Genomic DNA, 22,483 nt, shown 5'->3' with positions numbered 1-22,483 from the left:
GTGTCACCCATGGAGCTGCGCGGGTACCAGCACGAAGCCGTGGCCCCAGCCCTGCGTGGCCGCAACAGCATCATCTGGCTGCCCACGGGGGCTGGCAAGACCCGTGCCGCCGTCTACGTCTGCTTGAAGCACCTGGAGAGCCGCCAGGACGGCAGGGTGGCCGTGCTGGTCAACAAGGTGGCCCCAAGGTCCCCGTTCCCCCTACCCTGGGAGGTAACGGGGTAGGAGGGTAAAGCGCCGGTGATCCCGGCTCGGAGCTGACGGGGTCGGTGTGTGTGTAGGTGCACCTGGTGGAGCAGCACGCCAAGGAGGAGTTCCACGTCCTGCAGGGCACCTTCAGGGTGACGGCCATCAGCGGGGACAGCAGCCACAAGTGCTTCTTCAGCCAGGTGGTGAAGCGCAGCGACGTCGTCATCTGCACGGCCCAGATCCTGCACAACGCCCTGCTGAGCCGGGAGGAGGACACGCGCGTGGAGCTGACGGGTGGGCACGGGACCCCCATGGCTGGGATCCCCCTATGGCTGGGACACCCCCTTGGCTGGGACATCTCCCCCTGGCTGGGACCTCCACATTACCGGGACCCCCCCCGGCACGTCCTGCGCTGCTCACCCCGCTCTCCTCCCTCGCCCCGGTGCAGATTTCTCCCTGCTGGTGATCGACGAGTGCCACCACACGCACAAGGAGGCCGTCTACAACAAGATCATGCTGAATTACCTCCAGCGCAAGCTGGACGGGCAGCGGGACCTGCCGCAGATCCTGGGCCTGACGGCGTCCCCCGGCACCGGGGGGAAAACGTCCTTCGAGGGGGCCGTGGAGCACATCCTGCAGGTGGGTGCTGCGCCCCCAGCCTGGGGTTCGGTGGGGTTTGGTGGGGTTCAGTGGGGTGCGTGGTGGTGGTGCTGGGTGCCAGCGAGCACCCGGCACCGTGCTGGGCTGCTGGGGCTCAGGGTTGGGTTTTGGGGCTCTCCCCTTTCAGATTTGTGCCAACCTGGACACCGAGGTGATCACGTCGGCGCAGGAGCACGCGCAGAACCTGCAGAGACAAGTGCCCCAGCCCAGGAAGCAGTACGACCTGTGCGAGGAGAGAGCATTGGTGAGGGCAGCAGGTTGAGCCCACAGCATTGCCCCCAGGCCCTGCTGAGCTGGGGGGGTCCTCCTTGGATGCCTGGGGGGCTCCTGGAGTCCCCCTCTCCACCCAACTCGGGCTGATTGAAGGAATCAGCAAACTAGTGCAGGGGATCCCATCACCATCCCAGTCCTGCCACGCAAACCACCCCTAACCCCAACCCTCCCGGCTGCACCCCCAGAGCAATGCCCCCAGCCCCCTGGGTCCTGAGCCCCTCTCCGCTCCCAGGACCCCTTTGGCCAGCGGCTGAAGAAGATCATGGCGCAGATCCAGCAGCACATGGGGACGACGGGGCTGCCCCAGGACTTCGGCACGCAGACCTACGAGCAGCAGGTGGTGGAGCTGGAGAAGAGAGGTGAGCATGCGGCGGCGGGGGGGGCCAGGGGTGCATGGGGCTGGCGGGGGCCGGGTGTCACCACCCCGGTTCCCGTTCTCTTGCCAGCGGCCGAGAGGTTTTGCCGCAAGACGCGGGCGTGCGCGCTGCACCTGCGCAAGTACAACGACGCCTTGCTGATCAACGACGCGGTGCGCATGATCGACGCCTTCCAGCACCTGCAGCAGTTCTACGCCACGGAGAGGGACATGAAGGACCCCACCGAGCGCTTCCTGGCCACCACCTTTGAGGGTAAAAGAAGAAGGGCCCCGGGGGGTGCAGCAGGGTGGGCGCGGGCTGGTTTTGGGGGCACGGAGCACCCCTCAACGCCCCGTTTGCCTGCGCAGAGAACAGGGCGAGCCTGCTGGCGCTCACTGGGTGCCAGCTCTACGAGAACCCTCGGCTGAGCAAGCTGGAGGAGATCCTGCGGGAGAACTTCCAGCCCCAGGGCTCTTCTCGGGGCATCGTCTTCACCAAGACCCGGCAGAGCGCCCACAGCCTGCTCAGCTGGCTGCAGGATGCGACCGCGCTGAGTGGGCAGCACATCAGGGCGGCTGTCCTCACCGGGGCCGGCTACAGCAACCAGACCAGGCACATGACGCAGGTGAGGGGATTGGGAGGTGCCCAAACCCACCGTGCTACTGCTCTGGGGTGGGAGCATTGCTGCAGCCCTGAGCATAGGAAGGTGCTGCATGGGGTCCGGCTCATTTTGGGGGTGCCACAAGGGGCTCAGAACCCTACACGGCCCCTGCTCCAGGAGCATTTCCCCCCTTTGTCCCCGCAGAACGAGCAGCAGGACGTGATCAGGCAGTTCCGCAAAGGAGACCTCAACCTGCTCTTCTCCACCAGCGTGGCCGAGGAGGGCCTGGACATCCCCAAGTGCAACATCGTGGTGCGCTACGGGCTGATGACCAACGAGATCGCTATGGTGCAGGTAGCACCCAGGCTCCCTCCGGCCACCCTGCCTGGTCCCTGCTGGGATACCCCAAAGCCACCCGGGGGGCACGTGGGGACCCTATTACACCCTGTACATCCGCTGGCAGCTCCCTGGGGATGAGCCTGACCCTCTAGCAGAGCCTTGCAGAGGTGCAGCGGCACGGGAGGAGCGTGCCGTGCCCTGTGGGACCTGCAGCACGAGCGCAAACGCTGACTGCGGTGTTTGTCCCTTCTGTTACAGGCCCGGGGCCGTGCCCGTGCCGAGAACAGCGTTTACTCTGTGCTGGCCAAAGCCAACAGCAGGGAGGTCTCCCGGGAGCAGCTCAACGAGGACCTGGTGGAGCTCATGGAGAAAGCCATCCGGGAGGTGCAGGCCATGCCCGAGCACGAGTACCGCCTGAAGGTGAGCACAGCAGAGGGACAAACAGCTCCTTCCCCTGGCTGCTGATGGGCACAGCCCTCTCTGCGCCCTGGTTTTGGCTGCCTGCTCTCCCCTTGGGGCGACACCAGCTTCTGGGAAGGGGTGGCACGAGCTGCACAGGGGCAGCGTGTGCGGGTCTGTCCCGCTGTGTGGCTCACGCTCTCCAGGACAGCGCATCCTTCCGTGACCACGTCTCCTGCTGCCTCTGCGGTCTGCCCCTGCCTGTTACCCCGTGCTGACCCCATCCTCCCCCTTGTCTCGCCTCCCCTGCCCTCTTTGCAGATCGCGGAGCTGCAGCAAAACGCCGTCATCAGCTGGCAAGTGAAAGAAGCCAAGATCAGCGAGAGGCGGCAGCTGCACGACCCGGACGACGTTTACTTCTACTGCGTCAACTGCAACGTGGCCGTGTGCTGCGGCAGCGACATCCGCACCGTGGAGGGCATGCACCACGTGAACATCAACCCCAACTTCAGGTCGGAGCCAGCGCGCAGAGGCCAGCTCTCAGCTGTCACCCACATGAGCCACCGCGCTCTCTGCGCAGGACGGGCAGGGGTGGCAGCAGCCTGGGGACGTTGCTCCGGAGAGGTCACAGGGGCTCCATGGGGCTGCGTGACCATGCGAGCAGAAGTGCTGATGGCGTTTTGTCCCCTGGACCGTCCTCCTCAGGGTGTTTTTTTGGCCCTTTACCTTGCAGGCGCTACTACACGGTCTCGCTGGGGAAAATAAGCTTCCCGCGGACGTTCAAGGACTGGGAGCCTGGGTGCCGCGTCATGTGCAGCGGGTGCAGGCAGGTGAGCAGGGCCACAGAAATCCCCCCCTGCTCGCCCCTAGGCTGTGCCATTCACCTCATGCATCAGCTCCTGGCCAAGGAATTGGGGCTGCCTTTCCCTTCAGCACGTGCCTGTTTGTGCCACGTGTATGGGGCATGGGGGCATGGGTGCGGGTAGCGGTGCCCTGGGTCGTGCCCTGGGAGGATGGAGCTGCCTCCAGCACCCAGCCCTGCAGCCTGGGCCGCTGCACCACATGGTGGTGACCGTCCCCTCCCTGTCCACGCAGGAGTGGGGAATGGAGATGATCTACCAGCACGTCAAGCTGCCCATCCTCTGCATCAAAAACTTTGTGGTGGAGACCCCGGCTGAGAAGAGGAGGTACAAGAAGTGGAGCAGCGTGACGTTCCCCGTCAAGGAGTTTGACTACGTGGAGTACTGCTCCAGCACCCAGGAGGACGAGTCCTTCTAGAGCCAGCTCGCCCAGGACTACTCCCAGACCACGGGGACCCTTCCTACCTCCCTCGCCATGGGGCAATCCCCCCGGGTCCAGGCAGACGGGCAGCTGCGCTTGCTCCTTTTTCCCTTTCCAGCCTGAGCTGCTGCAGCACGACCCTTCCTAGAGCCCGTGGCTGCGGGGGGAGAAGGCTTCGCTGCACCCATCTCAGGGTACGATCCCAGGGGAGCGGCTGCAGGGTGGTGCTGAGGGACAAGGCACGGGGATGGAAAAGCTCCCGAGCCCTTGGTGCCCGCCGGCCAGCCGCTCCTGTCCCCGCAGCCAGTGCAGGACCCTGCTTAGGGACCCAGGCTTCTGCCACGGGGCTGAGATGCAGCCCAGCATTTCTCTGCTTTCTGAACTCGACCATCCCGCATTAAAAACGTGTGTTCGTGCTGGGCACGAAGGCGACGCTGTGCGCTCTCATTCATCGTGCAAACTCGCTGCGTGCAGGTGGGTCGGATGCGGGTAGCCCTGGCTGGGGACTGCGTACATCTTTGCGCCTCCTGCCCTCGGCAGAACTCGATGGGACGGCTCTGGGACGTTGCGGGGAGCTGGACCACAGCATCACCCAGCTGCCAGGGTCCCCACCAGCAGCCCCCCTGCCTGGGGAGCAGTTTGTTTGTGTGGGGCTGCAGCAGCCGCCCCCCTCTGAGCAGCCCCCAGCACCTCGCCTACCCCGGGGGGGAGCAGAGCAGGGCGAGCTGCGACCCCTCCGGCACGGCTCAGCCCCGCAGAAACACATCCTGGAGCCGCAGGGACATCTCCCCTTGGGCAGAAATAAAAAAAAAAAAAAAAAAGGCGGAGGGCTGAAATGGGGTACCCAGCACAAGGAGGGGGTTCCTGGCTCAATCCTGGTCCTGGCCAGGGGCTCCCGTCCTTGCTCTCCCCCCGCCGGTCGCTAGAGGGAAGCCAGAGCCCGGTGCCGGTGCTCGGCCCCCGGGGGGGGGCGATGCTGGGGCTCAGGGGTCGTGGGGACACGGAGCGGGGCTGCCAAGCGTGGACCTCGCCGTGCGCCTCCAGGGTCCCGGGGAGAGGGGAGGGGGACGAGCAAATGGGGAGGTCCCCCCGCGCGGGGGCACAGCCCAGTTCCAGGTGGAGGTAGCCCCGGGGGGAGCACGCAAGCCAACTCCTGCTCATCAGAAAGTAGGTAATGAGGCCGTTTGAGTTATTTGCAGCTCTCCGCGGGCCGCCATGGCCTCTCCTACCTCTCCCCAAGCAAGAGCCCTCCTGCGGGGCCCCCGGATCATTTGGCGAAGCTCAAATTGCCCTGATTTGGGTTTGGAGAATGCAGGCTGGGAATTAACCCGCTGGGGGCCTGCAGCACCGAGCACGACACCCTCCCTCCAGCCTGGATGGCTCCAGCTGTCCCCTTACCCCCTTTGCTCCCCCAAACCTCCTGCAACGCTGATCCAAACCTGCCCATCTTTAGGGGCGCACCCGACCCTGTGGGATACAGGGCAAGGAGAGCGTTGCTGTGTGGGGCTCCGTGGGTTTTACAGCTACCTCGTGGGCCTACACCCAGCCTCTGCCCTCTCCTCCCAGCCCTGTTTAACACCAGCCTCCTTTGGCTTCTCCCTCCTGGGAGCTCAGGCACCGTGGACCCGGTGGCAGGGAGCAGCCGAGCCGCAGCGCCTGCTGCTGTGACCTTGGCTGGTGTCCTTCAGAGCTGGCATCCTTCGGAGCTGATTTCTGCAGGTTTCTCCCTCGGCAGCTCTGCCCCGTGCCCAGCCCTCCCGGATGCCCTGGTAATGCCACCTCGGGGGCTGCGTCTCCGTCCCTGCATCCTCATCGTGGGGAGGAGGCGCTGGCTTCTCCCCTCCGATCAGCAACTGGGGTCACTCCTGCATCGATTGGGTCTAGAGCGTGCTGCTGCACTGGCCTCAGAGTCCTGGGGACATGGAGAGGCTGGAAGTCCCTGTCTGACCATGTCCATGTGCCATGGGGCTCCCCGAGCGCGTCCCCAGCCCCAGCCAGCCCCCTGCGTGTCTTCGCTTCGTGCCACTTGTCCCCCCCTAGCCCACAGGACCCTCTGCTCTCACTTTCTCATGCAGCCCCAGGCCAGCTTGTTCTGTGATTAAAACAAGTCGAGAGGCCCACTTCATCACTCCAATTGCCTTGTCGATAACCAGGCATTAGCGAGGGCTGCTGGGCCAGTCCTTGTGTGCCAACACGTCCCCTGCCAATAACCTCTGGATTTAAGCCTGTGGCTCGGAGCATCTTTGCTTATCTCAGCTCCCCGATGCACTTATGTTCCCGGCCGTCATAACTCCCTGCCTGTAAGCGGAGTCAGGCACCATTAGACCCGGAGCAAACAGCTGCTGCAGCAACTTCTGCTGCTAAAAGCACCACAAATGGGTATTTTTTGCCCTCTCCTTTGCAGGTGAGCTTCCTGCAGGTGAGGGCCGGGCATGGGCTGTGCTCCCAGCCCCAGGAGCACCCGGTTCCTCTTGTGCCAGCATCCCCCTGCCTCCTGCAGCCGTGCGCTCACCGACCTCCCCAGAGCCAGGGCAGCACAATGATTTATTTTTATACAGCCCATTTCATTTATCGTCAGTACATCAGAAGGCAGCAATTCACCTTTCAATGCGCCAGCTGGAAAAAAATAAAAAAAAATCTCTGCTCCGCTCTGCCTGGAAGCTTCTCAGATTGGCCCTTCCCGAGGCTGGGTATTTAACGGAGCCTTAGAGCTCAATCTGTTTAGCTTACCGAAAAGTAGCCTGAGATGTGACTTGATTACAGGGCGCGAGCACCTTCCCAGGGAGAAAAGTGCCAGGTATTAAAGGACTCTTTAACTTTGCAGAGAGAGGAATAATAAGAACTGAGGGCTTGAAGATAAAGTCAGGCAAATTGAAACTCAGAATTAGGGGCAGGTCTCCAGCAGGGAGGGCGCAGAGCGGCTGCAGCAGCAGCAGCCCTGGGTGCCCCTCTGCAGGTGATGCTCGGGGATGGGGACGTGACGGGGGGGGGGGGCTGCTGCATCCCACCCCGAGTGGATGAGGTCTTGGGCAGCAGCAGGAGCGGTCTGGTGACAGCAAAGGGCAAAGGGGCTGAATTTGCTTCCCGGGCACATCTTAACCTCATGGTGTCTCAGCTGGAGCCTGGGCACGCAGAGGTGACCTTTCCTGGGACAGCTGAAGCGTCCCTTTCCGTAACAAGGGGAATTCCAGCCTGGTGAAAACTGCTTATCGTGGAGCAACTCAATCCCCAAAACCAACCCCCTTCTCCTCACGCTGCTCTTATCTCCCCTCTTCTCTCCCAGCGCGTGCAGGAGCCTCCTCGTCTCGCTCCGCGACCGCCTGCTGCACCTCTGACGATTCCCCGCCGGGAATTAATCGTGACTGTTCTCATGTCAGGTTGCTGCTGGATTAAACAAGGGGATTAGCATCAAACAATTTCCCTGCCGCCCCAAGCGGGGAGGGAGGAAATACAACCGCTGCGGGTTTTTTTCTGCTCACCCTACAGAAGCTCCCTGGCATGGGGACGGGTGGTGCCAGCAGTGCCGGTGGCACAGGGGACGTGCGCCCAAGGTGCTGTGGGGACACGGGGCCAGCTCCTGGTCCCCCGGGCAAGTCAGAGGCTCCCCAAGGAGGCCACGAGAGCTGAGGCTGGCGAGGGGAGGCTCCCAGCTCCATGAGGGATGCGGCTGAGCGAGCACCAGCGATTTTCTCCCTGCTGTTCCTGCATGCCCGGGCTCAGCTGTGGCCAGCAGAGGATGAAACAGCTTTGCAGGTGCAGGAGCAAAATCTGTCTTCCCAGCAGCTCCCAGATCTCAGAGCCAAGGGAAAATGATGCAGCTCAGATCTTGACGCTGCAAACTTGGCAGCTTTTATCCCAAGTTTCCTCCCCACCTGCGACTGCAGCATCCACGGCCAGCACCGGGGCACAGCGCTGCCCTCTCAGCTGCTATTTAAATAACAATAATAACAAAAACCCTCTCATCCAGGGCATGTGTTTGATAAAAAGAACCAATGCAGCTCCAGCCCTGCGCTCAGCGCAGACCTGATGGCTCCTGGGACCACAGCACCACCGGGGCTCCAGCCTGCTTCAGAGCCCCGCGTCCCTTTTGGCCTAAATCTCCTCGGTTGCCTTCATGGAAGAAGTATTTTCAGGGCAGCCAGGTCCCTGCTTGTATGTACCTGGCTGTGCTGTGACTCCTCTCGTTTGGTTTGGGCATCAGCAGACCAGGAACGGAGGGGATGCAGCAGCACGGGGTGGGGGTGAAGGCTAGGGACAAATGCCAGAGTCTGCACGGCCCGGGGCTCGGGAGAGGACCAGGGCCACGAAGCTGAAATATTGAAAGATTCCCAAACGAAATTTCATGCACCAAATATCGGGGCTGTGATTCTGCTGAGACCGGGCTTTATAATTGGATCTGTCAGGAACCCGTCACGCTTAATGTGCAGCTGTCAACAAGATGCGCTCTTTCTCGCTGCACGGCAAGGCTGACGCTGGTTTTTTCCCCCTCTCCCCGTCCCCTTTTCGGGGTCGGATCCGTGCTGGCAGCAGGGACAGCCCCGTCCCAGGAGCCTGGAGCTGCCCAGCCAGCAGAGCCCTGTCCTGGTGAGCCCTGCAAAAGCCCCCAGCGAGTGCACTCAGCTCAGGGACCACCAAACCAGCCTGGGATCCACCCGGCAAAGGAATGGGGATGCAACAGGAATATTTGGCGTACTGATCCTCGTCATCAGCTGATGTAAATCAGCTTTACGTAATTAAATGTTGACCCCAGATCCTCCTTTTCTCTCTCTCTCTCTCTCTCTCGTTCTGCTGAATTTGGCTTCTTGCTCTGGGAGCTGGGTGACTGCACTGGGTGGCTGTGGGGGGGGAGGGGGTGAGTTGCCACATTCCTTGCTTATAGTTTGCAGGAAAAATAAAATAAAATAAAATAAAATTGCTTTTCTTCAGCTTGTGCTTCCCAGGGCCCACCCTCAGCTCCCCCCAGCCCAGCAGAACCCGGGTCCCTGTAAGCCCCAGGTTCCTGCTGTAAATCAGGGGGATCCCTGGCAGCCGGGAGGTGCTGAGAGCGGGGCTGGCTCTGCTGGGGCCACCCCTGCGCATCTGCTCGGCAGCTGTCCCTGCTCCAGCACGTTCCTTGCTCCTCGCACCCATGGGGGCAGCTCTGCTGGGCCCCCCGGTGTCACACACCGACCCCTCTGATGTGTTTTGCATCTGCTTGAGCCAGCACAACCTCATGGATTTTCCCAGGTGGGGCACCCATCCCGGCTGCAGGACCCCAAATCACGCAGCACCCAGAGGTGGCGCAGCGCATCCCTGCTCCTGCTTTGCTTTGGCGGCCACTGAGCTTTTCCTCCGGGTGCCCCCATTTCTCTCCCTGCCCCAGGGGAAGGTGTAGGGACGAGGATGGGGACAGGGACGGGGGCAGGATGATGCTGGCGACCGCGGCGGTGTCAGCGAGGCGTGGGAGCCGAGCCGCCTGCGGCCACCAAGCGCACACATGCCCCCGTGTTCTTCACCTGAGTAATCAAAGTCTTTATGCAGTGTTTGATTAAAGGCCACAAAACGTATTACCTTTGATTCTTTCTCTTTATTTTTTGTTCCCTTCATTCGTCCCTTGGAGACGAGGGCTGCTCCGGCAGTTATTAGTCACAAAGCCCTAGCCCCGCGCTGCATTCCTGCTATCTGAGAAATTAATTATTAATGGCGCATTAAACGCAGCCTGGAAAGGGGCCCTGGGACACTGCTAATCAGCAGCTAATTGAGGAAGAAATGAGATACCGCTCCCCTTGCAGGGCGAGGGCTGTGCAGCGCTGTGATACCCAAGGTGACCCCGCTGCACCTCCCGGGTGCTGCGATGCCGAAACCTCGCTGCTGGCCCATGCGGGCACACACTGGTGTGACTGGGACACGCTGGTGTGGCCGGGGTGCTCTGCGTGGTCCCCATACCCTGCTGTGGCCGGGATGCTCTGCATGAGTGGTCACCAATGCACGATGAGCTGGGTGAAGTAGCACGGCCGGGGATGTCCGCGGGGATGCAGGGTGCTGGGACCAGCGGCAGCAGGAGGGGCTGGAGGGGCTGGAGGGGCTGGAGGGATCTGTTGCAGTCGGGGCTTTCGCACAGATTTTTTCCAGGTCACCCCTGAGGCTGCAGAGAGCTGAGCCCAGCGGGCAGGAGGTGCTCTTTGGTCCTAAAGAGGCATCGGAAAGCTTCAGGGCTTGCTTTTGTGCCACCGTGTCCCACCACAGTGGCTGCAGGCTGGCACCTGTGGCCACCCCAAATCTGCCCCTTTTGTTCAGGGCTGCCTGCCCCTGGCTCGTGGATGCTCAGCCCCATGGCATCACAGCCCCATGGCATCACAGCCCCACATCCCCTCCAGCATGGTCAGGTTGGGACCAGGAATTCTGTGACCGGTGATGCAGGAGGGTTGACAGCCCCACGTGCCACTCGTTTGGTTTCAAGCACACCACCCGGCACCCGCTGCGGGTTCTGGCTCCCTGTGCCCCCTTTTTGGGCTGTTACAGGCACACGTGGGGCTGGCAACCAGAGGCAGAGCAAGCAGGGGACACGGGGGGGCTGGCAGCAAAGCACAGGAGGGGACAGAGCTCCCCTGCCATCCTTCCCTCCCTTCTGCCATGAGGGCTGAGCCATTTCAATCAGCTTTTATTTACTTCTCTTTTACTGTTTCTCTGCACCACGGGCCTGTCAAATTTCTCTCTCTTTATTTTTTTTTCTCCACTCCAGCTGTATTAAAGTATAAAAAACATCTCCTATTAAGCCCAGGCTAAATGGCAAACCCGTGCGAGCTGTGAAACTTTCTGTAAGGACTGAGGCAAAGCTGGGAAAAACGCTACGGGGTGGATAACGCCCTGTCCCCACAGCTGGGGGGAGATGAAAATTGCTGAGGTTGCCTCTTGCTTTGGCACCGCTTTGGAGACATGGGGGCCACAACCACAGCTGGGTAGCAGCCCCTGCTCTGCCGCTGTCCCTGGGCAGCTCCGTGCCTCAGTTTCCCCCAGTACAAACCAGTAGCGCCGAGCCCCAGCTGGGGCTCCTGGCACCTCCCCAGCAGCAGAGCCGGGCGCAGCTGAGCCCCCGCAGCCTGGTGAGGCCGTTTGGAGGCTCCCCACCCTGCGGGAACCTGCTTTAAAGGCTGCTGTCCCCGGGGGGAGGGCTGCTGACAGGGAAAATGAGAACTAGGCTTATTCAGGAGGGAGGTGGCTGTTGCTATTGCTGGAGCAGAGCTGGCCTCGGTGATGTTTTCTGAGCCCTGGAGGCAGGAGTAACCTTCAGGAGGGGGCAGGCGCACGCTGCTCCGGTGGCACGGAGGGACTGGGGGGGCAGCTGTGTCCCCCAGCATCAAACCCAGGTAATTTTCCCACTGGATCTGCCCCTGCCTTGTTCATCTGGCTGTCCCTGGGAGATCCGTGATGACCCACAACCCAGAGACCTGCGTGGGGCCACCGATGCTGCTGGCACCAAGCCCATGCTCAGGATGAGACCACCAGGGTCATGGTGATGGTGCCAAGGTCCTGTGGGGTCTGGGGCTTCTCTCCCCATGGTGCGGGTGCTGTCTCCTGCCCTTTGGGGCTTTTTTGGGGGTGAGCCTTGCTCTCCCTGCCCCTGGTGCCCCAACATGTGCTGCTCCCCGCTGGGAAGTGCCAAGATGCAGCCGCTGGGTCTCGGGGCTTGGAGGACCAGGGAAATCTTTTGGCATCTTCAACCTCAAATATGTGCATGCAGTGGGTGCTCCCAGCACCTGGATGTCCCGGTCCTGATGCACATCCTGCTGTCCAAGCCCTCCTACCTGGAAATTTTGGGGGTTTGAACCCAAATGTGGGTGCGGGGCTGGGTCCTGCCCTGCTCCTGCCCAGCCGGGGCTCCCCGCATCGCACCCAAGCAGCCCCGGAGTCCTGGCATAAATATTTATGTGGTGACGCTCTTCTAAATATAAAGCTTTATCTGGAATTTCATTTAAACAGTAAGTGTAGATAATTTATTTATAATTAATGTAGACATCAAGTCCCATCTCTGGAATGCCTGCGAGCTTTCGTTTATAATTGGGAGGTAAGTCAGAAGCTAGAGGCTGGGCCTCTTATCAGTTTGGGTTTAATTTTCCTCCTACAGCAAATGAAGCTGCTGCAATTCATCTCTCATTAGGAAGAAGCACAAAACTCCCCTAAAATAACAGTTTTTATTGGGAACATGTAATAAACCCCTCTCTGTTCCTCTCCTCGCCTTTGATAATGTTACCAGGGCTCACAGCTCCCTTCAAAGTGTTGCTCCAACTTAAAAATAAGTCTATTAAAAATTTAAACCTGCTTTTCTATACAATAAAACTTGCTCCCTGCAATTATGCAGAGGGACTAGTTATCTTGCCTTTTGTAGTTTTTAATTAAAAGTTACAGCGGGAAGGGAAGAACAACTGCCACGCGCTAACAGCCCTCTGCTGGGGCTGAGCTGCTGGAGCCTTTCCTGGCTGGGCACAGGTTCGGGAGCAGCTCCGTGGCTGGGAGAGGACGTCAGGACGTGGCATTTGCACCAGGATGCTTGGGTGAGCAGCTGGGGATGAGGAATGGATGCTGAGGTTCTGGGGTGAAAACACCAGGGTTTGGATGCGGGGTCCTGGGGTGCAACCACCAGGGTTTTTATGTAGGGTCCTGGTGTGCAACCACCAGGGTCTGGATGTGGGCTCCACTGCCAGCAGCACCGTGGCTCTGGGTGTCTGGGTAGGGGCTGGAGGGCTCCTATTGCCCCAAATATTCTTAATTTCTAGAAATCAGCTGGCCCATTGCTCCACCAGCTGCTCCCCGCTGCTGCGCTCGGAGGTCCTTGAGCCTTTCCTCACCAAGCCTGTTACCGTGTCGCTGTGAAGCAGAGGCTTGGAGCAGCTCTCCTCCTGCCTGGATGTTTCACAAAGCTAATAAAACTGTCAGCAGAGAAGGCTCGGCACCAAAAATAGCCGGCGCACGGGATGGAGCGGAGGCGGCCACGGGAGCGAGCGGTGCCTGGGCAACCCTGTAAACACGAGAGGGGCTCGCTTGGCCCCGGTGCTTGGTTTTGAAGCCATTCGATGCCCCCTGCTCCTTCCAGCTGCTGCTGGAGGAGAGGAGGGCACGTGCTGGACCCCCTGCCTGGCTTCTGTCCCCGCTGTGGGGCTTGGAGCATCCCTGCCGTGGGGCAGCCTCTGGGCTGCTGTGCCAGCCTCTGTGCCAGGTCCTGCTGCGTGCTCTTGCTCTGCAAAACCAGGAGCCAGGTCCTGGGACAGAGATGGGACAAAGCCCCCGTGGCCCCAGGGTAGCCCTGGTTTAATTCTGGGAGAGCTGGCTCTGCTCGTGCGCTTTGGAACCATCTGAGGTGGCTCCAAGGTTTGCTTCTCGTCCTCTTTTGCTCACAGTTGAACCAAGTCCTGCTGTCCCCAGAGCTCAGTGGCAGGAGGGAGATGGTCACCACAGAGGCAAGGTGTTGGCAGGGCTCAGGACACAGGTCCCAGCCCTCTCACCCTGTCCCTAAATGCAGCAGGAAGGTGCTGGTGCAGCCCTTGGTGGTCTCCAACCCATGCACCCCGGGGTGCTTGCTGCTGTGCTAATGGCAGCACCTCACCACAGGGCACTGAGATTTGGTTAACAAGGTAATTGCTCATGTACAAGGCCCTGCAAATGGAAAAGCATAACTTTTTTTTTATTATTATTATTATTGTTATTATTTATTTTTTTAGAGCAACTTGTACAGAATTAAAGCCTTGGCTCCTGAGGACTTTGTTTTCCCCCAAACCCAAGGGCAGGTGTGTGCCTGGGGGCCGGTGCCCTTCCCATGGAGGGGATAAGGGAAGGGCAGGGCAGGGCCCCCTTTTCCAGGCTGATTTCCATTCCAATCACTGCCTCTATCAAGAGCCAGGTAATTTGCTAATTGGGCTGATGGGCACAGCGCTGGCAGGAGAGCCAAGGTGCTGCTGGCACGGGCACACTCACTCCGTCTTATTGGCTTCATCACATTTCCAAGTGGTGCTGGAGCAGCCCCTGCCCTCCCACCTGTGTCCCCACCACGATGTCACCCAGCGTGGGCCACCCTGGGGACACCGTGGGAGCTTTGACAGATATCCTGCAGCCCGGCAAAGTTGTCTTTAACCAGTTCTGGCTAGAGAAGATCATCTTCCAGACCCATCTCCCTATCGCCTCCCCTTTCTCCAGGCTGGGAAGATTCATTGATCTGGATTTGAAACATTAATGAAATCTTTATGGGCTTTTGCAAAGATTTTAATTCCCTGACAGTGCTGCTCTCACCAAAAAATATATATATATATTTATGACTCAATGAGCAATTATAGGCTTAACAGCTGCTGAACGGCCGCAGCAGCTGCGGGAGCAGCTTGGCACAGCTCAGTGCCGTGGCCGAGGAGCCAGGGAGGGTTCCTGGAAAGCGGTGCTGGGACGGGGCCCTCCCAGGACCAGGGCTCTGAGTTGGGTTTGTGGGACCTGTTCTGGGTTCCCCATCCCCTCCTCTGCCCACCAGTCCCTGTGGAAATTTGGAAATTCTTCGAAAAGCATCGTGGCCAGGACTGCCTCCAGCTCCTCCATCGCCCCTGCCCCGTGTCCCCGCGGTGTCCCCAGGCAGTGGCAGCCCCTCGCTGCCCGGGGATTGTCCAAGTCCATAAACACGAGGAAAGGAGCCCTTTGAGCTCAGACACGTGCCTGTTCCCAGCATAAAGGGTGAGCTGGGGAGAGAAGCTGGAATCAGAGGAACATCTGGGAGCAGTAAGCTCAGGCCGATGTTGGTGGCTTTGCACAGCGCTGCCCAGAAAAGGAGCTGCCTCTTGCATTGTTCAGGCCCATGTTGGCTTGCAAAAACTTCTCTTTGTGGACTAATTTCTCTTTTGGATGCCCAATGCTGCATAAAGAAATGAGCACGAGGGGATGGGGAGAAACTTTGTGGGTAAATGCAGCGAGTCGGAGGGGTTGGAAGCGCCGTCTCCTCCTAATCTGTCCCACAACATTTTTGTGTGGCGCAGCCGGAGACGACCTTGCCTTTTGTTTAGAGGTTTGTCTTCAATTTCAGGACGATCTGCAGCAAACCAAGCGGCCCGAGGGCGATGAGGAACAAACAACATCCCAGGGAGAAGCTGAGCTGCATTTGAGAAACGAGGTGTCCCTGGGGGGTGTGGTAGCTTTGCTAGGGTGCAGATTGTAAGCCTTGCCTTTTTTCTCTGTGCCTTGTTTGGTTTTATTTTTTTTTATTTTTTCTGGGAAGAGAAGTTTATTTGCCATAAGCCAGGGTTTGTTTGGAGCCAGCCGAGGCTGCGGCTGCGTGGGAAGGAGATGGGAGTGAGATGTGGCTGGGCAAGGTTGTGTAGGAAATAAAAGCAGATTGCGACGATAACGCCAGGGAAAACATTCGCGTGAGGAATTCAGCTGGCAAAACCCATCGGTGGGGGTGGGGAAAGGAGCGACCGTCAGAGCTGTGCCCAAAATCTCGGCTGGTGCAGGCCCGTGGACCACTAACAGCGATTGATAGATCTGGTCCCTGCCGTGGGACAACTGCTTCCACCCCACCTTGGGGGTGGGAAACTTGTTCCAAGTAGCCCCCCTGCTGCAGCTGCATTTCAGTACAAATCCCCCCTCCTTCTGTAGGGGTGCAGGGTTACAGGGGAGCTCCTGCTCCTGGGAACCCAGGTTTCTGAAGGGATACGAGCCCAGATGTCCGAGCTGAGCCACCCTACCAGGCCCTCGGACCTCACTGCAATAAGAATTATTTAAATATAATAAATTCATTTCCCTCTGCAGCTCCGAAACAGCTGAGAGGGCACACAAATGAGTTACTGGGGTGCAGCCCCTAAACCCTAATTCAGGTGCTGCCTCAGATCCTTCACAGGGACAGGCCACAATGGGCATGGAAGATTAGGTTAATTAAGAATATCCCTGCATGAAAGCATCTTAGATGTCCTATGAAAACCTCAGGAAATGGGAAAGAGGGCAAAGAAAATATCGCGTTGGGCTGAGTGGTGTGAAAGGCTGCCCAGGGGAGAGGGAAGGCAGCGAAGACAACGGGTGGGGAGCGATACTGGAAGAGGGGATATGGCCAGCTGCTTATTTGTGCCATGGTGGGAGGTGGGAAGAGGCTGCAGGGGTTAACGGGGATGCAAAAAGCGTGGAGGAGCTGCAGCCCTGTCTGCTCCTCGGCGAGGAAGGCTACACCGTAATTGTCAAGTTCCTGACAGCCAAGGTAATGCAAGGTTTGAGATCCATTAGGCTGCCGGTAATTATTTATAGGGAGGGGAAAAAAAAAAACAACACCCAACATTGTACAAATCAGATGGCACGGCGAAAACATGCAATGAGCTTTGGGGAAAGGGTTCTTAAAAACCAGAGTGATTCATAAGGAGAGATGGAGGTGCTGCGCGGCTCTTCCTTGGGCTCCCAGCCCTGGCTCCAGTGCCAAGGAAGGGACTTTTGGCTCGACTGGGCAAAACCAAGAGCTGCAGGGCCACCAGCTCCTGGTCCAGCACCCGAGGACCCAAAACAGCTGCTGGAGAGGACTCGGTGTCTCTGCCCCTGATTTGCACCTCCTGGGGAGCTGGGATGGCCCCGCGAGCCTCCAGCCCTGCTGCAGGAGCCCGGAGCTCGCAAGCAGCAGCCTCCAGCCCCTCTGCCGGCAGCTCCTGGTTGCCTGATCAGACTTTTCCATCCTGGCATCAATTCCGCTGCTACAGCAGGGGCGAGAGCTCCCGGGGCTGAGAGCTCCTGAGCGCGTCTGCTTTGGTGTAGAGTGCTCTTGGCCAGGGAGCCCGGCAGGGCCGAGCAATTCCCTCGCAGCCGGGCTGCAGAGCTTAATTAGCAGTTTGCGAAGTGCTTTGAGATCCTCTGCGCAGCGTCCTGGAGGAGGGCAAAATGTGATTATGTAAGGCCGTCTAGACAGAATATTCCTCGGGGTGGGGAGCGGGGTCTTTTTTATCCCTGCCCTCCCGTGTCAGCGCCGCGCGGCCCCGCTTACAGGTTCTGGGAGCCGCTGAAATATTAATGACAGCGAGAGGAAAACAGACGCTTCTCCAAAAATGTTGATCTTAGCACAAGGCAGCTGCGTGTCAGCAAAGAAGCTTCAGCCTCGCGGGTGCCTTGTGCTCCAGCAGCGATGACTCGAGAGCAGGCAGCGGCTCCCTGCGGGCCCCCCCTCCAGCCCAGCTCTGTCCTCCTCCTCCAGCATCTGAGCTCCCCCGGCTCTTGCAGAGGCTCTGGGCACGACGCGAGGTGTTGTCCCCGCTGGGACAGCTCCGGGTCACACCTGGGGCAGTGCCACCAGCAGAACCCTGTAGCCCCACTGGGGCCACCGGTGCCACATCCACTGGTCCCCGGGCTTCAAGTTTGTGCACAGTCGGGCGTTTTCCTGCTGCTGGCATCTGCAGGACTTGGGAGCCTCGGCCTGGAGGTGGAGGGGAAAGCTCAGCGGGCAGGATCGAGCCCTGAATGTGTGCGTGGTGCTGAGGCCACCGGGCACCTCTGTCCCCCAAAATCCTGGGTGCCCTCCCCGCTGCTCTGCTGGCTCACCCTCCTCCGTGCGCCCACCTGCACCTTCCTGCCCCCCCCGCCCCCGGGAAGGTTTTGGGGAGCCCCTTGGGGTGACCTGAGGCAGCAGAGCCGGGCTGGGGGGCCCCCAGCTCCCCAAATCTCTGCGTCCCCAAACCTGCGGGATGCGCACGGTGCCGGTGGGAGGGGAGGAGGGAGAAGGAGGAGGAGGAGGGGGGGGACGGGACCGCGGCGGCGCGCACGCTGCCTTCATCCCCCCCTTTCCTCCTCCTCCTCCTCTTCCTCCTCCTCCTCCTCCTCCTCCTCCGGGAGCGCGCTCGCCCAGCCGGGAGCGAGCAGCCGGCGGGAGGATGCTGCAAACGGCGGCGGAGCCGGGCGGCTGGGCAGGTAGGGCGACCGGGAGGGGGACGGAACGGGTTTTTTGGGGCAGTCGCCGGTCCTGAGAGCCCGACCCGGCCCGGGTCGAGGGGTCGGGATAGTTGTGGCCGTAGCAAAGTTGTCGGAAGAGGGGGAGATGCGCTGGGGAAAGCGTGGAGGAGCCGGGGGGAGGTCGGCCCCCGGGGAGGCAGCGCCGTGCCCCGGCGGGGATGCTCCGGTCCCCCCCTCTCCGCCCCGATTCCCCCCTCTGACGGCTGTTAAGGGGCGAGCCCGGCTGTGCAGCGCCGTGCACAGGGGCAGAGGGGTGAGGGGGGGGGGCGGCAGGGCCCCCGCTGCCACTGACCTCCTCTTGGCAAGGTGTGGAGACAGGAGGGAAACTTGTTCGGAGGAACTTTGCAGGAGCCCTGATCGCAGCCCCTACTCCCTGCACTCCAGAGCAGGACCTAAGGGGGTGCGAGGTGGGTGCTGGGTGCCCCCCGGCAGCCCCAGCTCCCAGCTTGTGGCTACCGAGGTGGCGATGCTTTGGGGTGCGCCGTGTGCCACCCGCGTGGGCATGCATTGGGGTTGTGTCCGTGGGCATCATCTGGGCCCAAACGGTGCTTGCCGGGGGGCTGTATGCCATCGGGGTGTGTGGCCCGACCTGCGTGGGTGCCCGTGGGGCTGTGCCCGTGGGCACCACCTGCACCCTGCTCACACCCATCACGGCGCTGGGGTTGCTGGAGCCACGGCAAGGTTGGCCCTGGAAATGGAGCCGCTGGCTGTCTCCACGAGGGGTACTCGGCTTTTAAAGAAAAGGACTTTTGCTGAAGCCTTACAAAAGGGCTTTCTGTTAGCCAGCCGGGTAAGGAGCACTGCAGCTCAGGCTGGCTGCGGTCTGGGGCAGGGCACAGCCCTCCCAGGCAGGCGCACGAGCCCCCCGATGGGCTCGCCGAGCAGCGGGGAGCTCAGCCACAGAAGTGGCAGCATCACCCGGGAGATTGCCCGTGCCCTTCTCAGCCTTTACTGATCTATTTGACTCCAAGCTGGAAGCAGCAGTGAGTTATCTCTGGAGCTTTTTCTGAGTCGTGTCGGGCTGGGGTAGGGCTGGGAGCTCTCCTCTGCTCGGAGCACATCGCGACGAGAAGGTGCCCGCCTGCGACCTGCCCTTGAGAGCGCAGCAGCAGAGCTGCTGGTGCTGCGGGGAAAACTGCCTCTTGCACAGGATCTGAACTCCTCTCTCTCCTCTGCGTGTGCCTGGTTTGTTTTGGTTTTCATTTTCTGAGCAAAATTTAAAAGTGCGCCTTAAATGCAGGCAATGATTTTGCTTGAACCTCACATCCAGGGCCCAGCTTTGGGCTCCCGGAGGCTTTATGGGGCTGCTGGGTTATCTTCACCCGAGCGAAGGGGATCAGTGCTGCCTCTGCTATCTCCGCTGCTCGAGCTGCCTGCTCCTGTGCTGGTGTTGGCAGCAGCCTTCGGCAGGGCTGTGGCGATGTCAGGCAGGAGCTGGCCTTGCGCTGCTCGGCGTGGTGCAGAAATCGGCTGCATCTCTGTGATTAGCTGGGGCAGCGGAGCGTGGATTCTGGATGCTCTGTGCAAGCCTCTGGGTTGGCTTGTGGGGCACTGGAAACAGCATCAGTGGGAAGTGCTGCTGTATGAACCAGTCCTCAAATAAATGGGGCTCTGTCCTAGACTCCCAGCCTGGCCAGGAGTTCCCGCAGCTGCTGAAAGTCAAATCCATGCTCATTGAGTTGTTTTTTTTTCCTTAAAGTGGCTGCAGGTGTTTTTCAATGGAGCCATCCAGCCAAGTGCCGGCTTCTCTGGGTGAGATTTGTCACTTGGCTGAAACAGCTCCACGGGGGTGCGAGAGGAGCCACCCTGCGCCGGCGTAGCTGCCAGCGGACCTCTGCTGCCGATCAGCTCTCTCGCCATATGTAGAGTTCAGAATCAGGCCAGTGATAATGTCTGCCCTGGGATTTTTTTTTTTCCTGCTTGTTTTGTAATCTGCTGCATGCATTAAAAAAAAAAAAAAAAAAAAAAAAAGAGAGAGAGAGACTGGTATAATCCTGTATGCAAATGTGCAAAGCTTGGCTCCGAGCTCTCGGGGTGGCTGGCTCGTGCTGCGCGGTGACTTAACACCGGGCGCTTTGTGCATGAGCCCGGCTCAGCTCTGGCATCGCGTCCTGCATGACCCGATCCCTGGGCTGGGCTGGTAAAGTTGTTGCCCGTTGAAGGAGGTTTTGCTTTGATGAAAAGGCCAGCGTCCTGCGCTGAGAAACCAGGAGGGCGGTGGAAGAATAAAATGCGTTTGGCTCGCTGGTCCTCGAGTCTCACCTCCTTGGCTGGAACACACAGGGACTGATCTCACAGCTGCAGCGGGTGAGGGTCAGACCCTGCAACAAGCCTGTGCAAGGTGATGCTGTCCCATTAAAAGTGTAAGGTTTTTAATTATTTTTTAAAATTTTATTTATTTATCTATTTTTGCCAGCTCCCATCTTTCTGCCTCTTCTCTCCTCTCTGGCTTTTCCCCTCGCTTTTAGCACCGAGAGGCCCAACTCAGATGTGCTGGCTCTATTTGTGCTGGCAGGAGAGAGCACAACCACCACGGAACCCGAGCAGCTGCCCAGGGACATCGCACCCAGAGCTGTGGGGCTTTCCCTCCCCTCTTGCAGTGCTCGCCATCAGGCCGTTTTGAGGCTGTTTCTGCTCTCTGCCTTGTTTATTTGCGGTTGGCATCATCTGCCCAATGCGCCGGGCTGTAGTGGCACAGGAGAAGGCTGTGGGGTTAACTCAAGTTGTGTGATTTGGGGTTAACTCAAGTTGTGTGACTTTAGGTTAAATCAAAAAGTGCTCAATCAAGTTGCTGTTGAATTTCCAGGCTTGGAATCATACCTGTCCTGCAAGCACCGGGCAATCTCCAAAGTGTGATGGGCTTCAAAAGGAGGGAACCGGAGAGCCCCTGTCTCAGCTCCAGCCCTCACAGACTCTTGTCCTTATTTCTCAGCCTTTTTGGGGCCGGTGCCTGACTTTTGGGAACGCAGAGCCCACAGTCCTGAGGGTCCTTCATCATTCCTAGGGAAAAGAGAAAGGCAAAAATGCGCACAAAGCAGAACGATAAAGCCCATGAGGGTCCACTTGTCAATTTAGAAACAATATTGTGATACGCAAAGGCAGTTTCTTAGTCTGATGCTCTCAGATGGCCTCCAAAATAGTGTCATAATTTATACGTCAAGAAGGCCCCGTCAAGAATTATATCTGTGCTCTCATGGAAATTCACGCTGTGACTGCATGGTAACAAGTGCTCCTTTTTTTTTTTTTTATTAACACCATAATAATTTACTTGCGAGTCGTAAAAGAGAACCTGGGTATTTAAGGAGCCTCGGGAAGCTCAGAAGTCAAGCTGTGGCTAATGGGTGTGTGCAGGGAGATCCTTGGCTTTCCGTGCAAAGCTTACACCGTTCTTTAAAAAACAAATAATAATAAATAATAATAATAATAATAATAATAATAATAATAATAATAATAATAATAGAAAAAAACAACATTTTTTTTACCCACAATGGTCATGGGGGGCTCACCGTGCCGCTGCGTTGCAAGGTCCGGGGTGAAGGTGGCAGGACGTCTTGGGGGGCTGCTCCCCAGCCCCCCCAGAGTCCAGCAAGCTGTGGGACCCCCCCAAAATGGGGGTGTTAAAGCTCTCCTGGGCTGCAGTGGGGGGCAGCTCAGCTGGGGGAGGGCTCCGGGGGGGCTCCCACCCAGCACCGCGGCACAGCTTGGGGCTTCTTTGAAATGGGAACGTTCCCAAGCTGTGATTTTCCCTGGCCTAATTATGGAAATTTTTAATTAGGTGATAAGGAAGATCACTTGGAAATGGCAAGGGAAACAGTTTGAGGTTAAGTCCTAATCTGTGCCCCCGTCTGCCCGCTGACGGGGGCTGCTCCCTTTTGCAGGAACCCCTGGAAGGGGTGGAGGAGCAGGGGGGTCCAGTGGAGGCAGGGGTCCGTGCCGCTCCCTCTGGCAAAGCATCGGGGTCCTTTAGCCAGCAGCTTTGACCCAGGAGAAATTGAACCGAGATAGTTTTTTCTTGCCCTGGCTCTGAGGCCAGTCTTTAATTTCAATTTTATTTTAATTGGGCTTATCGGAGCAGATGCTTTTATCCACGTGTAATTTTTAAGGTCCGTGTTCGCACCTTGGCCCCAGGCAGAGGAGGAGCTGGGGCATCTCAGAGGGATGCCAGGCTTGGTCTCAGGGACACGGTGGCCCCGGTACCTGACCAGGGCTGTGAGTGCTTTGGGTATTTCTGGCTCTGACGTCTGGTCTCTGGCTCTTGCTCCGCATCAGCTGCGGGATGAAGGAGCTGTTGGGATTTTTTTTTTTGCCAGCGTAAGGTCAGAGGCTGCCCCTCACCCCCTGTCACCGCCCGGCTCTTTGAGACCTCCGCTGCCTTTGAGCTGGGAAAAGCACCGCGGAGCGTGGAGGAGCAGGTCACTGCTTTGTGAACGTGGCAGAGGATCCAGAGGTTTTTCGGGTGTTT

General features: G+C 59.1%; 2 protein-coding genes across 2 annotated transcripts in view; both read left to right on the top strand.

The window, feature by feature from the left end:
* Window positions 1-9: 9 nt before the first annotated feature.
* DHX58 (DExH-box helicase 58) lies at window positions 10-4,326 on the top strand (the record flags this gene model as incomplete). The annotated part of the gene is made up of 12 exons (XM_084301350.1): window positions 10-177; window positions 282-483; window positions 638-828; window positions 977-1,093; window positions 1,355-1,481; window positions 1,569-1,751; window positions 1,847-2,103; window positions 2,284-2,433; window positions 2,677-2,838; window positions 3,139-3,329; window positions 3,551-3,647; window positions 3,913-4,326. 12 exons carry the CDS (start codon window positions 10-12, stop codon window positions 4,093-4,095), a joined length of 2,028 nt encoding a protein of 675 aa, XP_084157476.1. The 3' UTR covers window positions 4,096-4,326.
* A 13,601-nt stretch (window positions 4,327-17,927) lies between these two features.
* The window catches only part of ZNF385C (zinc finger protein 385C), a gene marked incomplete at its 3' end in the record, with an annotated part of 71,830 nt that continues 67,274 nt past the window's right edge, over window positions 17,928-22,483 (top strand). Inside the window, exon 1 of the mRNA XM_084301328.1 lies at window positions 17,928-17,979. Coding sequence (XP_084157454.1) covers window positions 17,943-17,979 — 37 coding nt within the window. The 5' untranslated portion in view covers window positions 17,928-17,942. The remainder of the gene's footprint in view (window positions 17,980-22,483) is intronic.

This window comes from Netta rufina (genome assembly GCF_964035555.1).
Source record: "Netta rufina genome assembly, chromosome: 24".
Taxonomy (NCBI): domain Eukaryota; kingdom Metazoa; phylum Chordata; class Aves; order Anseriformes; family Anatidae; genus Netta; species Netta rufina.
The sequence above is the reverse complement of the archived record's forward strand: the minus strand, read 5'-3'. Positions and strand labels throughout refer to the sequence as shown.